This window comes from Tursiops truncatus, chromosome 14 (genome assembly GCF_011762595.2).
Source record: "Tursiops truncatus isolate mTurTru1 chromosome 14, mTurTru1.mat.Y, whole genome shotgun sequence".
In the NCBI taxonomy this organism is placed as follows: Eukaryota; Metazoa; Chordata; class Mammalia; order Artiodactyla; family Delphinidae; genus Tursiops; species Tursiops truncatus.
Window position 1 is genome coordinate 29,406,219 of NC_047047.1, and position 16,093 is coordinate 29,422,311.

The following is a 16,093-nucleotide window of genomic DNA, read 5'->3' on the forward strand; positions in this document are numbered from 1 at the left end:
GAGCACAGGCTCCGGACACGCAGGCTCAGCGGCCATGGCTCACGGGCCTAGCTGCTCCGTGGCATGTGGGATCTTCCCGGACCGGGGCACGAACCCGTGTCCCCTGCATCGGCAGACGGACTCTCAACCACTGCACCACCAGCGAAGCCCCTATCCATCAATTTTTTTCTGGTAAACGTATATATGTTCGTATGTATATTTGCCTACACGTGTGTACACATGTCCAGACGCTCAGGTCCCAACTCAGATTGGTTGAGTCAGAATGTGGGGGACTGGTACCCGAGCAGGTGGATTTTTTAAAACTCCCCAGGTGACTCCAGTGTGCAGCCGATTTGCGAGCCAGCGCTGTAATCCAGGATCCACGGAAATCACCTGTGGGGCTTATTGAACCGAGCGTCCCGGAGTGGTTTCCCCAGAGCGGGAGGGGCAGGTACGCAGGCGCGCAGGGGAATGGGAGCAGGTGGCCGGGCCGCCGCCGCCCCCGACCCCGCGTGGCCCAGGTACCCGCGCGGGAAGACCCGGCCTCCCGCCCCCGCGCGCCGCCATGGACGCCGCGCCGGCGCTCCTGAGGGCCCCACCGGCCGAGGTGCTGGAAGACGTGCTGCGGGAGCAGTTCGGGCCGTTGCCCCAGTTGGCCGCCGTCTGCCGGCTCAAGCGGCTGCCGTCGGGCGGCTACTCGTCCACGGAGGACCTGCAGTTGGTGCTGGAGCGGCGGCGCGTGGCCAACGCCAAGGAGCGCGAGCGGGTGAGCGCCGGCCCCGCGAGGTCCCTGTCCCGAGACCCGGCCGCCTTCCTCCCGGCTCCCCCCAGACCCGCCACCCATTTCGGACACCTTCGGGGGCCCAGGGCGCCCACTCCCCGCCCGGGGGCCCGGGGCGACTTCGACCTCCCGAGGGCCGCTCGTGTTCGCCTCCACCCGCGCCGGGATGGCGCCTCACCTGCGACCCACCTGGACCGGTGCGGGAAGCGGGTCTGGGGAAGGCCGAGGGGGCCGCTTACCACTTCAGAAACGTCTCCCCCTGGCAGGCGCTTTGAACCCTCAGAGGCGGCAGTGCGCTTACGTCTCACTACCTCCTGCGCTGGGTGGGTGCTTGGGGTCCCCTTTTCCCAGCGCTCTGCCTCCAAGCACAAATAGGGCGAGGCACAGGGAGCCTAATGGAAGTTACTCTTTTCCTTACTTTAAACAAAGAATTTAAACAAAGCCTGGGTGTGCACCCAGACTCCCACTCAACCCCCTGGCGGGGGACAGAAAGTGGATCTTTTCCACTCTGGCGGGTACGCGGGTTCACCCGCGGGGATGGTCCCTCGGGCGGAGTTGGAGCGCCATCTACTGGTAGCTTTTAGTATTACTAACTAAACTCGGGCCCCAAACTTGTGAGATTCCGTCTCCTTTCCGCCTTTTGCAGTCCTTGGGTCGGGCTGCTGCAGAGGCTACCGAGAGAGGGAAGGGCGAACGCTGGAAGACGGTGCGCGCACATTCCGGCCTGGGACTTGAGGCGGAAGTTCTGCTGGGGGCTGTTCCTGCACACTCCTGGGCCCTTTAGAAACGTAGCCCCAGTCAATCAACTCGGAGCTTTGTTTGGGTACGGGTGTGAGGAGAAAGGACCAAGCAGGTGTAGAAGACTTAAGGGAAAGTTGGGAGCCCTTTATGATAACCCTGTGATCTGATGTGTTGATGTGGCTCTCAAACAAGATTCTGATCCGATATTTTGCATTTTAAGTTGGGCTTTCCCCACCAGGAAGGAATTGCTTTCTGCAGAGAATGGGTCCTGGTGTTACCTACTATTTTAAAACTAATGACCTTAGTTTTCTTTATAATGATGAAATTAGTACACCTGGAAGACAGAGAAATGACTAAATAGGGAATGGAAACACCCACAATGCAAATATAACTACCATGAACTATCATTCTTGTGTATATCCTCCTAGTCTTTTTTCTACTTATATTTGTGCGTATTCATAATCTTACAAAGGTGCTATGATTTAGTACAAATCTTTGTATTTTTTTCTCTTAACGTTATCAAAAGCATTTCCTCATATTCTAAGCAGAGCAGCTTTTGACTGCATAGTCCAACATATAAATGGACTGTTACTTATTCAGTCTCCTAGTGTTGGGCATATATGATTTTTTGCAGCTTTTTACTGGTACATAGATCTATGCCCATGTCTGATAATTGCTTTAGAGCAAAACAGTAGAAGTGGAATTACTGGGATATAAACGATCTTGTGACTTTTGATACAGGTTGCCCAATTGCTTTCTAGAAAAGTTTATTAATTTTTATCCCCTTTTGCAGGCTATAGGACTGTTCCCTTTTTCCATCCCCTATGCTGGGTACGATAATCAAAACAAAAATGTTACCAGCTTGGTACATGAAAAATGGTATCTAATTTCTGTTTTAATTTGTAGTTCTTTGATTATTAAAGTTGAATATTTTCATAAGTTTATTGAAACTTATGACCAGTAAACTTATGAAATACATTATGACCAGTAAACTTATGAAATACATTCACTGTGTTCTGCTGTGAATGGGCTGACTATGTCCTTTGCCCACTTTGATGTGGGGTAGGAGGGAGCTCTCAATATAAGTGAGTGAGTATATTGGCTTCATGGTGTAGTGGGAACCGGTTCTTCGAGGGCCTGAGTCCTCCAGCGGGGGGTTGATCATCAGAATTCTAGGCCTTCAGAGCCAAGGAACTAGACCCTGGAGATGAAGGAAAAAAGGCTCTTCATTCTACTTTTCAAGTCTTGCCAACGCGCAGACTCTCTGGACTCTATATCATCAACTCCGCTGGGAAAGAGGTTGAAGAGTTGCTGGCACAGTACCTGAATAGACGAGTGTTTGTACAGTTTATTCATTATCGCTAGTACAACTTATTGAAGACTTTCTGTGTGCCAGGAGGAAGTGTTTGGTGTGTAATTATGTCACTTAATCACCACAAGAAAAGCTACACCACAACAAGGGGAGTATTTTCCACTTTGCAGGTAAACAGACCAAGGCTTGGCGATATGAAGTATCCTACACAGTTTTGTAAAGCTAAATGGTAGAGTTGGGTTTTAAATCCTGATGTACTGACTCAGAGCTTTTAAGCACTACCCAGCCCGCCTCTACCTTGCAGTGGGGATGCTCCCAGAGGAAGAGAAGGAGGTCTGTGTGGACCTAGACACGCCTCCCAGTCCATCCATCCCTGCTGCCAGGTTCATGCCCCTCCCTCTCCCCTTGCCAGGAAGTGTACTGCCAGTGGAGCGATGGCTCTTCGGCACGTGCCTGCCTAGATTCCCCGCCCAGACAAGAGAGCTATGGAAACGAGCCCTCACAACCGCCTTCCGTGGTCTGGGGGGATGCCTTACAAGTTAGCTTCCTGTGTGTCACTGTGCCTTTTTGCTTTCCAGATAAAAAATCTCAACCGTGGTTTTGCCAAACTGAAGGCGCTGGTGCCATTTCTCCCCCAAAGCAGGAAGCCTAGCAAAGTTGATATCCTCAAAGGTGCAACTGAATACATACAAGTTCTCAGTGATGTTTTGGAAGGAGCCAAAGACTCTGAGGTAAAGGTTTAAGAAGTTAGAACAGCGATACCCACCGTTTATTGAGCCCTGTCTAGGTGCCAGACAATTGATGTGTCCGTTCTAGTTAGTTTATACAGTCCTTTGACCTATTTATGATCCTGGTTTTACTGAAGAAGTTGCCAAAATACAGGTAAAGTCCACACAGCTAAGAAATGTCAGAACTGAAGTCTGAATCTAGGTCTGTGCAAGCTTTGGAGCCAAGTTCCTGGCCATCTGTATCCCTACCTCCTGTTGCTGTCCAGGGCATCTAGCTCCGAACTGCTTAGCCTTTACTGGGACTTTGACAGCAGGGGCATGAGAGGAGTTTCCTTAAACCCTCTCTACGGCAGCGCTTTCCTTCAGCAGGACGCACCTCAGGCAGGACACAGAAAGGAAGAGGGATGTCCCTTGGGAGAGGCCCTCCCTGAGGGGCAACCCTGCCGGAGAGCTCATTGATTTCCTGGTGATGCTGATCTCATGGGGTTTTGTGACCATCCAGTGGGACAACACAAGTGAACCTGCTTTGTAAACTGTGAGGCACCATAATGTCACCATCATTACTGGGGCACATAGCTCAGGGGTGTCCATTAGGCAGTGGAAGGTGTGGGCTGGTTTCATGGGCTCATTCTATGGAGAGGCAAATGCAGAAGGCTTGAAAATGGGTTAGTCGTCAGAGGAGGTAAACTATGAAGAGAGAAGAGGCCTTAGAAATGAGTGCTAAAGGAGGAGCCATCAGAGAGGGGCAGGTGGAGAAGCAAGATGGGGTCCTACAATCAGGGAGGGGGCATCTTGGGAATCTGAGCATGGGAAGTTGTTTGAGAAGCTGCAGGGGGGCCAGGGGTGGCTGGAAGTCACCTTACTGTGCGTTGAGGGTATGTGGTTGGTAAATATCTGAAATCCAAGCAGAGGGAAGTGGCAGACTTCAAGCTCATTCAACTTGGAAGTCTGAGCCTGGAGAGAAGAATCAAAAGGATGGAAGAACAACAGTTGTTAGATCCATGAAGGCCTTTTCTAATTAGCTATGTGATCCTGTTTAGGGACAAAAGAGGACAGATAGTAGAGAGAAGAGAAACGTATTCGTTCTAGGAACTTAGGGCAGAAATAGCCACGTGTATAATGGTACTTCTTAGTTTCTTCCTCTTGTCTGCTAGTCCTAATTACGTGACTACTGGGAGGATACATTTTGCAGTGGTGGGAATGGATTGTCCTACTGGCCAAACTGGATGGCTGGGTTGTGGCACGGTCGTAATACCTGGACAGGTGCAGGTGGCTGCCTTAGTTTTTTCTTGCATATGAATTGTCTAGCAGAAGTGCTTTGTTTTGTGCTGCATTCATTATAAAACATAGAATCTGTCCCATGCTATAGTCTTTTTAATGCAGTTGCCAATCACACAACATTTTAAGGTTATAGTAGAACAAAATACAGTCTGTTGAGCAATGATTTTCTTTCCATAATAACTTAAGCATTGCCCTCATTACTTAAATACAATTTCGTACATTAGAACTTTGAAATATATTGATTTAAATCTTTAAAATCTGTCATACTGTTTGACAACTAACTATGGTTTCTAGAAACAAGACCCAGATCATCAGAACTGTAGCAACAATACTTCTGAACCACATATGTCCTTGGCTAGAGAGCTATCGAGAAATATACCACACGCCGGTTGTGCTGTGGGCTTGAAGAATGAGGAGGAAGGGTCCTGGGCAGATGGCGGCAATGGTGAGTTGGCACACACTTGTCGCCAGGGGGCGATGTCTACAATGGGAGTTATCTCTCCAGCCAGGAGTCTGGTGAAGTGTTTCTTCTTAGTCATGTTGATGTCCAAAAACTCATAATGCATCCCTTGGGCATGAGATATTTTCCATGTTAAAACATGATTGAAACAAGATCATTGTGTGAAAGCACCTAGGTGGGGAGGTGAGTTTGCTAGTTGGAAAGGTCTGTTATTATGTTCCCAAGTTAATTGGAAAGCTGCTCAAGGGGAAGGAAACTCTTCCAAAATCACCCAACAGGGACCTAAGCTTAATTTTTTACGACCCTAATTAATACATCAAAAGGTTTTCCGGATTCTGAGGTCTCCAGAAAAAGAAGTAGCTTGCCCTCCATAAAGCTGAATGGTGATCCCATGTACACACACGCTCACTCACACACATGCGCACTCACACACGTGCATTTGTTTTTAAGTTGGCCTTGTTGGAAGACAGAGTTTTCTAAGTAATAACAAAGGGGTTTATTGTAACATTATCACTTATTACCTTGCCAAACTAAGGAAGCCATTGCCTGGAGCAGTCTGCTTCTCCAAGTCTAGAGAGTGGACGTTTTGCTCTGGCTGTGTCTCAGTGTTACACAAGCAAGACCCCTTGTTCCATCCTCCAACACGATTGCTGCTGAAACAAGAAAGGCTTGCAGGAGTCTGGGACTAAGCAAGTTGCTCAGCATGGTATAAGGAACAGTGGGGGCCGTGGAGTAACAAATGATGGGTGGTGGTGGGAGGTGGTTTAGAAGATCAGTTGAGTGCAGGCTCTGGAGACAGAATGCTGACGTTCAAACCCTGGTTTTACCACTTGTTTGCGGTGTGACCTTGAGTGAGCTGCTAAAATTTTCCAACCGTCAGTTTCCCCATCTGTAGAATGGGAATGACAATTGTACCTACATAAGGTAACTGTGGGGTTCAAATGACATCATGTCAGCAGAGTGTCTAGCATAGTACCTGGCATGTCAGTGTTCACTTGGACTTTATTAAGTCTGCTTGCCACGCCATGAGCAATCAGTATTTATTTTTTAACATCTTTATTGGAGTATAATTGCTTTACAATTGTGTGTTAGTTTCTGCTTTATAGCAAAGTGAACCAGCTCTACATATATCCCCATATCTCTTCCCTCTTGTGTCTCCCTCCCTCCCACCCTCCCTATCCCACCCCTCTAGGTGGTCACAAAGCACAGAGCTGATCTCCCTGTGCTATGCGGCTGCTTCCCACTAGCTATCTATTTTACATTTGGTAGTGTATATATGTCCATGCCACTCTCTCACTTTGTCACAGCTTACCCTCCCCCCTCCCCATACCCTCAAGTCCATTCTCTAGTAGGTCTGCATCTTTATTCCCGTCCTGCCCCTAGGTTCTTCATGACCTTTTTTTTTTTTTTTTTTTAGATCCCATATATATGTGTTAGCATACGGTACTTGCTTTTCTCTTTCTGAAGCAGTCAGTACTGATTGGTGAGCAGTCAACAATGGGCCCCAGGCATTGTCATTCTGTTTGCAACAAGTGGTCTGGGTTTTCTCACTTGGCTCTTGCCAATGCCCCGCTGTGGTTTGAGGTCTTACAGGCTCTCTGCTGACTGGCTGGCCTCGTTTCCGATTTGATTACTGTTTTCTAAGGATCCCACTTGTGCACATGCTCAGTCTAGATTTTCCAGTTCTGGCCACTTGAGATTTAAAACTTCCCTCTCCAGTCAACTCTTAGGATATAGAATTCCTATTCTATTACATGAGCTGACAGGGAATGACTGAGAACAAAGAGCGAAACTGAAAAGGAGAAGAGTGAACTGAACCTTGAACCTGGCTGTCTAAGTTAGTAATGGTAATGCTTCCCCAAATGTGGTTTTAGTGTGTTAGATATTAAGGCAAGAATCTTGCTTGCACTTAATCCTCACTGGTCCCTATCAGGTAGGTATCACCATGTCATTCTCACAGTGAGGTGCCTGGCTAGTCCTTCCAGCCAGTCCCCTTGGGCCTGGTACAGAGCAGGCCTGTGCCAGCGCCAAGGATGTACAACGGAAGTCCTGCTTGTCCAAGGATAATTGATCATTGAATTTGCCAACTTATGGTAACTTGATTTAAAGTGGGGACCATCATTTTCTAGTAGGAAACAGGAAAGTTCTGGCTGGAAATGTTTTAAAAAGGGAACACAACACTCAATTTTTAGTCTTTTAGCTAACCACGTCTAAGGTGTTAATTGGAAGAGTGTGCTAATTCTTAGAATGAACAGAGAATCACGTATTTGAGATTTTTTACGTATGTGTATAACTTCTGTCAAGTGTGACTTCCAAGGCCTGAAGGTAAAGAGTGCCAGTTTTTGCAGAAGGATTTTAGGATTTCATCAGTTTTGTCAGGGGTTTCTCATTCTTTGACATTCAGATCATTCATTTAAAAAATTAAAAACATTTATTCTGAAAAAAATCAACTTAAGAAAAGTTGCAAGTATAGTACAAAGAACTTTTTCCCTGATCCATTTGAGAGTAATTTGCCAACCTGATGGCCATCGCCCCTAATGACGTCAGCATGCATTTCCTTCAAATGGGAAATGGGGACATTCACCTGTATGACCACAGTGCAGCCATTAAATCAGGAGATTATGTGGCATTACAGTCATGTAATCCTCAGGCCCCATTCAAGTAGCACCAACAGTCTTGAAATGTCCTTTCTAGCAAAAGGACCCAGTTAAGAATCATGCATTGCGTTTAGTTGTCCCTTGCCTTTTGCCTCCTTTTACCTGGAAAAATTCCTTGGTCTTCAGGTAATTTTTATGACCTGGACACATCTGAAGATTACAGGCCAGTTGTTTTGTAGAATGTTTCTTGATCCGGGCTTGTCTATTTCCTCCTGATTAGATTCAGATATGCATCTTTGGCAGCAATATGGAAGTGCTGTGGTTTTCTACTCATTGCACCCTATCAAAGGGGGGCAGATTTTGATTTGTCCCATTACTAAGGATATTCACTTTGATCATGTGCTTAACGTAGTGACTTCCAGGCCTTTCCACTTTAAAGTTAGCCCTTTTCTTTTGTAATTAATCTGTATTTTGTGCGAAGGTGCTTTGAAATTATCTAGGGATCTCATTATTCATCAAACATTCTATTTTTTTTCTTAAAGTGATAGCTATTGTTTTATTTTTAAAATATTTATTTATTTGGCTGGGCCTGGTCTTAGTTGCGGCATGGGGGATCTTTTAGTTGCGTCATGTGGGATCTAGTTCCCTGAACAGGGATTGAACCCAGGTCCCCTGCATTGGGAGTGCCGAGTCTTAGCCACTGGACCACCAGGGAAGCCCCATCAAACATTCTATTAAACTTTTTATTTTGCGACAGAGAAGTCCAATATTGCCTTTAACTCAGTTTCCCCCTATGGCTGCATCTTATGTAACTATAGTACAATATCAAAACCAGAAAGTCGATATTGGTATTATGTGTGTATAGTTCCATGTCATTTTTATTTTATTTTATTTTTTTGCGGTACGCGGGCCTCTCACTGTTGTGGCCTCTCCCGTTGCGGAGCACAGGCTCTGGACGCGCAGGCTCAGTGGCCATGGCTCACGGGCCCAGCCGTTCCACGGCATGTGGGATCGTCCCGGACTGGGGCACGAACCCACGTCCCCTGCATCGGCAGGCGGACTCTCAACCACTGCGCCACCAGGGAAGCCCTCCATGTCATTTTATTGCATATGTAGTTTTGTGGAACCATCACCATAAAGCTGTCCCACATGCTACCCTTTATAGTCACACCCACCCACTACCCCTACTCCTCCACTCTCCCTAACCCCTGCAATCACTAATCTGGTCTCCATCTCTCTAATTTATCATTTTAAGAATTTTGTATAAGTGGAATAATACAGTGCAAAACCTTTAGAGACTGGCCTTTTTAAACTCAGCACAATGTGCTTTATTTATTTTTCACAGTGTGCTTTAAATCATCCAAGTTATTGTATCAGTAGTCTGTTCTGCCTTTTTATTGGTGAGTATTAGTTCATGGGATGGATGTGCCACAGTTTAATGATTATTGTAGAACATTTTGGTTGTTTCTATATTAACTTTTTAATACTATAGACATGTGGTTTTCCATTCAGTGGATTATTACATCATCATATAATATCATGACTTATTTTGTTACTCAAACTGTCCTCATTGTGGCCAGTGACAGCCCTTGTAAGTGGGCTGCCTTTCCACTTGAATGTCACCATCATTCTTTGATCACTTCCTTTCTGGCAGAAGATGGTCCAAGCTCGAGCATCTTGTACTTTTCCAGCCTTGGAATCACTTTCCTCAAGGACATCCAGTGGGTAACTCACCTCCCATCTCCATACCATCTCCTCCCTGCATGGCTGTTCTCCTTACCCGTCTTGGGCTTTAGTACCTGTAGTTGGTTTGCTAGAGCTGCCGTAACAAAGTATACAGACTGAGTGGCTTAAACAGCAGACATTTATTTCTCACAGTTCTGGAGGCTGGAAGTCTAACATCAAGGTGTTGGCAAGTTTGGTTTCTTCTGAGGCCTCTCTCCTTGGCTTGCAGATGGCCTTTCCTGGGTGTGTGCTTGCCCTGGTGTCTCTGCTCTATGTGTCCAAATTTCCTCCTCTTATAAGGACACCAGTCAGATTGGATTAGGGCCCACCCTAATGGCCTCATTTTAACTTAATCACCTCTTTAAGGGTCCTAACTCCAAATACAGTCACAGGTACTGGGGGTTAGGACTTCCATTGTATTTTGGGGACCACAGTTCAGCCCATAACAACACCCATGACAGGCTGCCCCTCCATGATAACCCTCTCTAGGATGGATCAAGATAAAGGGGCCAAGGAAACAAAGCTCAGACTGGTCTCTATTTGCCAAACAATCGTCATAAGGGGTCATTCCCATTTATTTGAAGGGCAACTACATAGGGTTTCAGGATCTGCCCAGATACCCTAACTGGAGACCTGGCGACAGCCGATGTGGCACATTGGACTGAAATGCTCATATACAGAGGGGCTCAGGATTTGGGAGGCAGGTCCCCTCCAGCTTCAGTTTGCAGGAATGGCACCCTTCTTCCTGCTCTTGGAGAGGATCTCTGAGGAGTGGAATCTGGTGCTGGTAGAGATGGGCATTTGGAGGGACTTGGGGGTGTGGTCAGAAAAGGCTGTGCAATATCAACAACATTCCTGAGAGGCAAAATCCCCAGTGAAGCACATAAGAATCTGCTGATGGCAGGACGGGAGATGAACTGCTCGGGCCAGAGCGGGTTCACTTGGGGACCGAATCAGCAAATAAGTGTGTGCGTGGATGGAGAGGACGTGGGCCAGCCATGCCTCTGGCCTCGGTAGGGATAGGGATTAATGTCAAGGTCCAGGGAGGCTTGTTTAAAATTGGACTTTCAAGGTGTAGGATTTTGTTCTTTTGGGATTAGACATTACTGGGTGGCAAGATGTTCACTAACCCACCATTGTTTATTCCTTCTATTTGTCACCGTGGCTATGGCTTGGGCATTTCACATCATGCAAGGCTCTGAATTTTGCTCAGAGTTGCCTGTCATCCTGTAGAGACTGTGTCCCTGGACACAGACCCCCCTCAGTGTTGAAGTGAGATGCCAGTTGTGCTGGGGCCAGAGGAGCTCTGGAAAGCGTTATATGCATGAACGTAGGTGCCTATTACGGGACCTGGGTGTGCCTCCATTGTACACCTCTGAATTTTGGCCTGTCATGGGAGCGTTCCTTGGGAAGAGTTTCTGAGAGAAGGAAGCCTGGTGGGTGGTAGATTTCCTCGACCCCTCCTTCAGGCTGTGGTCATCTGTGTGTGAAATTAACCACTGGGGACATTTCTTCTAATAGCAATTTAAGCTCTGAAATGAGATGGTCTGGCTAGTTGGGATGAATTTATTAGCAACCTGAGAAAGCCCTGAAGCACCTATGTTCTGTCTTCCATCTCACGTTTCCTCCAGGTAGTGGTTATGTGTGATAGCAAAAATTCCACCATAGTAGAGTGTGCGCGCGCGTGTGTGTGTGTGTGTGGCGGGACAGGGGGTAGGTCTAGGCTTATCCTTGGGAATCACTTTTATCCGCCCCAGTATTTACTTGTGGCCTAGTGGGCATATTCTGATGAGTTTTAAACAATTGAACTTCCCTTTTGATGGGGTAGGTGCTCTTTGGTTGGTCAGTCCCCACCCCCTCCTGCTGCATCTCCAGTGTAGGCATTTAATTTTGCCGTACTGGACCAAGGGCACTGGGCACAGAGGAAAGGCTGCACGAGTGGTTGCATTTGGCTCTGGGACGTTATTGTTTTCTGAACTTCGGGGGTTTAGAGGTTGGTGCTCTGATGATATGAATGCTGGTCATTCTGTCTGGAACTTTGGGAAGGTGAGATGTGGTGCACGCAGGACAGGATCCATCTAACTTTGGAGTAATGCCACCTCTGGTGGAGTGTTCCCCAGGCTACAGCTACTTAGGAAGAGCTCCAACCAGCACCCAAGGAAGACCCTTAAGGCCCAATCTGATCAAGTAAGATGAAAATGTTACAGGGAAGACACATCCTTATTTCTTTGTGAAAATAAGAGAGGGAGATTTCTTTTGTCGTAACTCAGATTCTTCTATGGGGACAAAAGATTGAATCAATCATGGAAGTGGGTTTTGCCTGTGTGTATGCATGTGAGTGTGTGTGACGTGAAGCTTGGTGTGTTTGAGGAGATCTCTATGTGGTATGTGCTCCTGGGTCTGTCTGTGAGCTGAGAATCATTTGAGAAAGCCAGCAATTTCCATTTGTCTGACACATAATGGGTCTGGTGATTAAATAAATTGAAGTTAGTGCTCTTCTATTCTTGTGGACTTTTGGAGGGATTATTTATATGAGTTTTATGAAAGATCTACCTCATTGGTCCCACATGAACAAGGAAGAGAATGGCAAGAATTGGATGGAAGGATCTCTCAAAGACCCTTCTCTGAGAGGGTCCTTAGAGGCAGGACTTCTCTGATGTGCTGTGGGACCTCCCTGGAGACAGACAGCTCCTTTGGGTCAGCAGAAAACCACCAAATGCTCGGACCACATAAACCCGCCCCTGAGGGAGGTCAGTGTATCCTCCCACCTGCCACCTTCTCCCCTGTTCTAATTCCGGGGCTATCCAGAGCAGATCAGGGATAAAATGTACGCCAAAGACACAGTATTAAAGGTAGATCTTTTAGTGGGAGGGTAAAGGGATTAGAAATACGACTCAATTATTTTTCAGAACTCTTCCGGTCCTCTTTGGATCGCTCTCTTCCTTTTTGGAAGGTTTTTCCCTCCAGGAGTCGTCCTTCCAGTGCCTCTGGTGTAGAAGACAGGCCTGGGGCACCTGCCTCACTGGGGTTGCTCTGAGGTGAGAGGCACCGAGGGGCAGAGTCCCCCTGCATCATGCTATCTGGGCCAGGTCCCCAGGAGAGGAGACAGACCACATGGGGCTTTGTGGCCAAAGCCCTGCTCAGAATGAGCTTCATTTGCTGTAAGATCATCTGTGTGGCTTTCCCTCCAGACAGGAGGCAGTGAGGCTGTGGCCACAAGGCTGGATTCTGATCTCTGGGTCCTGGCTGGACTTTCACACACTGAAGCAGTATTAACAATGAGAGCACAGTTTAGATGGGAAGAAATGCCACTTTACTTTCTACACTGTTCTCCACTTGTTCTTGAGAACCCCTTATGACGCAGATGGTGGGAGAACTCTTTGTCTTGCCCCGTGAAGGCCTGTCTTCTTTGAGTAAAGCCGAGTCAGTTCAGCGTTCAGAATATTCCGTGTGGGGGCTCCTTTGCCTCCTAAGTGATCTCCCTCCTCCCTCTGCCCCTCCTCTGGTACCATGAGGAGCATGTACACTCCAGAGGCTGTGGTGGGAGCCTCGTGTGTTGCCCCACCTGTGGCCCAGCTGGTTCTCTGGCCCCTGATCTTGGGTGTGGTTGAGCTGACATCCACTGTGGGTGTCCATGGCCCCCCTGTGGCTTCTCTTGTCTAAGCCACGCCATGCAGAACCCAGGCCTCTTCTCGTATCCCCAGCCTTCCCGCCCCAGATGGGCTGTACGGCTGCCCTCAGGCCCATGTTCCTAAGGATGTCCCTCAGCCAGTGCTCACCAGCTCCTCTGAGAGACCATATCCTGAGAAGTGGGTACTGATCCTTGCTTTCCTCAGATTCTACTTTGCCTTTCCTGGGTTCTGTTACCTTTGGAACTCTCCCCCGTCCCCTGGTCAAGGCCGGGATGGCACAGTACAGGACCCTTCCCAGGGGTCAGGCAGCTTCTACACACTGGTCCGTCCTCCCTGAGGAACCACCTCCCGCTGTTTCAATCTCATCTCCGTCTCGGTTGTGGTAGGCTTTCCGCTGGCATATCTTGCCTCCTCCCTGCACTGTGACACCCCATGAACAGCCATCTGAGCTCTGCCCACCGGAGCTCTCCCTTTTAACAAAGTTGGCCTCTTTCAAATGAGAGTCTTGCTTTTCAGACTGTTGTTAAGCTTGGAAATGAACTCTGAGGACTTCTGGTCGGTATCTATCCATCCCTTCCCGCCCCGTCACTCCACCCCCCAGCCTTGACTCAGTGGGTGGAGGGAAGGGTACACTGGATAGTATGTCAGATTATCCAGCTACACAACCAACAGCAGGAGTTACACCCACCTTATTAAAGTTGCTGAACTGCAGGCTGGGTGTCTATTCCTCAGACGCCCTTCTTCTTGGGCCTTCAACTCCTTGACTTAGATGAGGCCAACATTTTTAAGTGAACTGTGAGAATAAGACAACATCCATGAACTTCGAGTTTTTGTATTCCGATACTTAAATATTACAATCCTGGAATTTCCCAGCTAACTTAAAAAAAAAAAAGAAACTAAGACAACAATCTGTAATACACTGGACTGTACGCTGATAAGATGAAATTATCCTTTAACCTTCTAGGTAAACACAGCAATACATGAATTGTCTTCTAGGTTTAGAACATTCTGGTTGTGTAAGAAGTTTTAAAATTTTTAAATAAAACTTCTAAAGCTAAATTTGAACTCAAAACAAAGAAAGCTTGATGACATGTATTGTGAAAAGACTTGTTCAAGATCAGAAACAATAGATATTGATACTTACTTTGTGCCAGGCACTATTCCTGGCAGTTTATACGTAATAACCTATTTAATTTTCACAGCTGTCCTGTGACGTACAAACAGTTATGCCCATTTTACATGTCAGGAAACTAAGGAATGAAGTTAAGTAACTGGCCCGACATCCAGTGCGTGGACAAAGGGTTGGGCCTGGGAGATGTGGGGAAATAGTGTTAAACCTTTTAATGGTCTTTCATTCTAACAGAGCTCACCCTTGAAATGTAAATGAGTGGACTAGGAAGTAAATAAATGTTTTTTAAAGCTAAATTAAAGCATTTGCTTGCAGTATTTCATATTAATATACATCCAGGTTTCCATTTCTGAAGTGCCTGACCAGGATTTGAGTGACTTTATTTTTTTAGCTCATGGATTTAAGTTGAGATTTCAGAAAATTGAGAAGCCCAGGGTGATCTTACCATCTTAAAAAAGCCACAGATAGAAATCTACTACTATGCTGGCAAAATTTTTTCCTACAACTGAATTAAGAAATTATCATAAGGTGTATAACATTGTATGTTGTTTTCTTATTCTATCATTGGCATGTTTGGAGGTTATTATATAGTCTTTATAACAAGTTTTAATGGTTCATTAAATGGGACAGTTTTCTAATTGTTGGACATTTGTTTTCAGTTTTTTGTTCTCAACCTGTTGTGTTTAGCTGTTTTTTGTATTTCATTTTGTTTTTAGGATAGATTCCCAGAAGTAGAACTGAGTCACAGGTAGGTACAATCTGTGACTTGGTGCCAATTTTTTTTTTTTACATAAATTTATTTACTTATTTATTTATTTTTGGCTGCACTGGGTCTTTGTTGCTGTGCGCGGGCTTTCTCTAGTTGCAGCGAGCAGGGGCTACTCTTCGTTGCGGTGCACAGGATTCTCATTGCGGTGGCTTCTCTTGTTGCGGAGCACGGGCTGTAGGCGTGTGGGCTTCAGTAATTGTGGCTCACAGGCTCTAGAGCGCAGCCTCAGTAGTTGTGGCACGCGGGCTCAGTAGCTGCGGCTTGCGGGCTCTAGAGCGCAGGATCAGTAGTTTTGGCGCACGGGCTTAGTTGCTCCACAGCATGTGGGATCTTCCCGGACCAAGGCTCGAACCCGTTGTCCCCTGCATTGGCAGGCGGATTCTTAATCACTGCGCCACCAGGGAAGTCCCACTTGGTTCCAGTTTATAATACTACCAGCTATGTAAGAGTGCCAAGCCCTTCATATCCTTGCCAACGATGAGATCTATTAAAATGATAGAATTGTAATGGACAAAAAATGGTATCTTTAAATGTAAACATCTTTGATTACTAACTAATTTTTTGTTTGTTTTTAAACTGTCTGTTAGCCATTTACGATGGGCTCTCTTCTGTTTCAGGTTCCCTCAAGTATGCAAAGTGAAAAGGCTGGCCCAGGGCTATCTTCTACAGACAAATGAATGCAGTCTTGAAAGTTTTAGAGTCTCTTTAAAAAAAAAAATTGTCATAATTCAAAGTTTAACAATTACCCTTTAAATGGCCTTGCCTGTCACAAATTTACTTGACTCTACTTTCTCAATTTCATGCACCCAGCTAGGGCCATATGGCGCCTCCGGGCAAGCTCAAGCAGCTTGAGCACAGACAGCCGTCGTCATAACGACTGCTCACCAAGACCTAGCACTTAATAAATGGGCCTCTTCTCCATACTTTACATATGTTAGTTTGTTCTCATAACAGTCCTG

At 46.6% G+C, this 16,093-nt stretch overlaps 1 protein-coding gene across 1 annotated transcript; it reads left to right on the forward strand.

Annotated features, from left to right (window-relative positions):
* The first annotated feature begins 266 nt into the window (after nucleotides 1–266).
* Nucleotides 267–15,817, forward strand: FIGLA (folliculogenesis specific bHLH transcription factor). Its single transcript, XM_019942583.3, has 4 exons — nucleotides 267–745; nucleotides 3,392–3,544; nucleotides 5,117–5,267; nucleotides 15,752–15,817. Exons 1-4 carry the CDS (start codon nucleotides 545–547, stop codon nucleotides 15,772–15,774), a joined length of 528 nt encoding a protein of 175 aa, XP_019798142.1. The 5' UTR covers nucleotides 267–544; the 3' UTR covers nucleotides 15,775–15,817.
* Nucleotides 15,818–16,093: the final 276 nt, after the last annotated feature.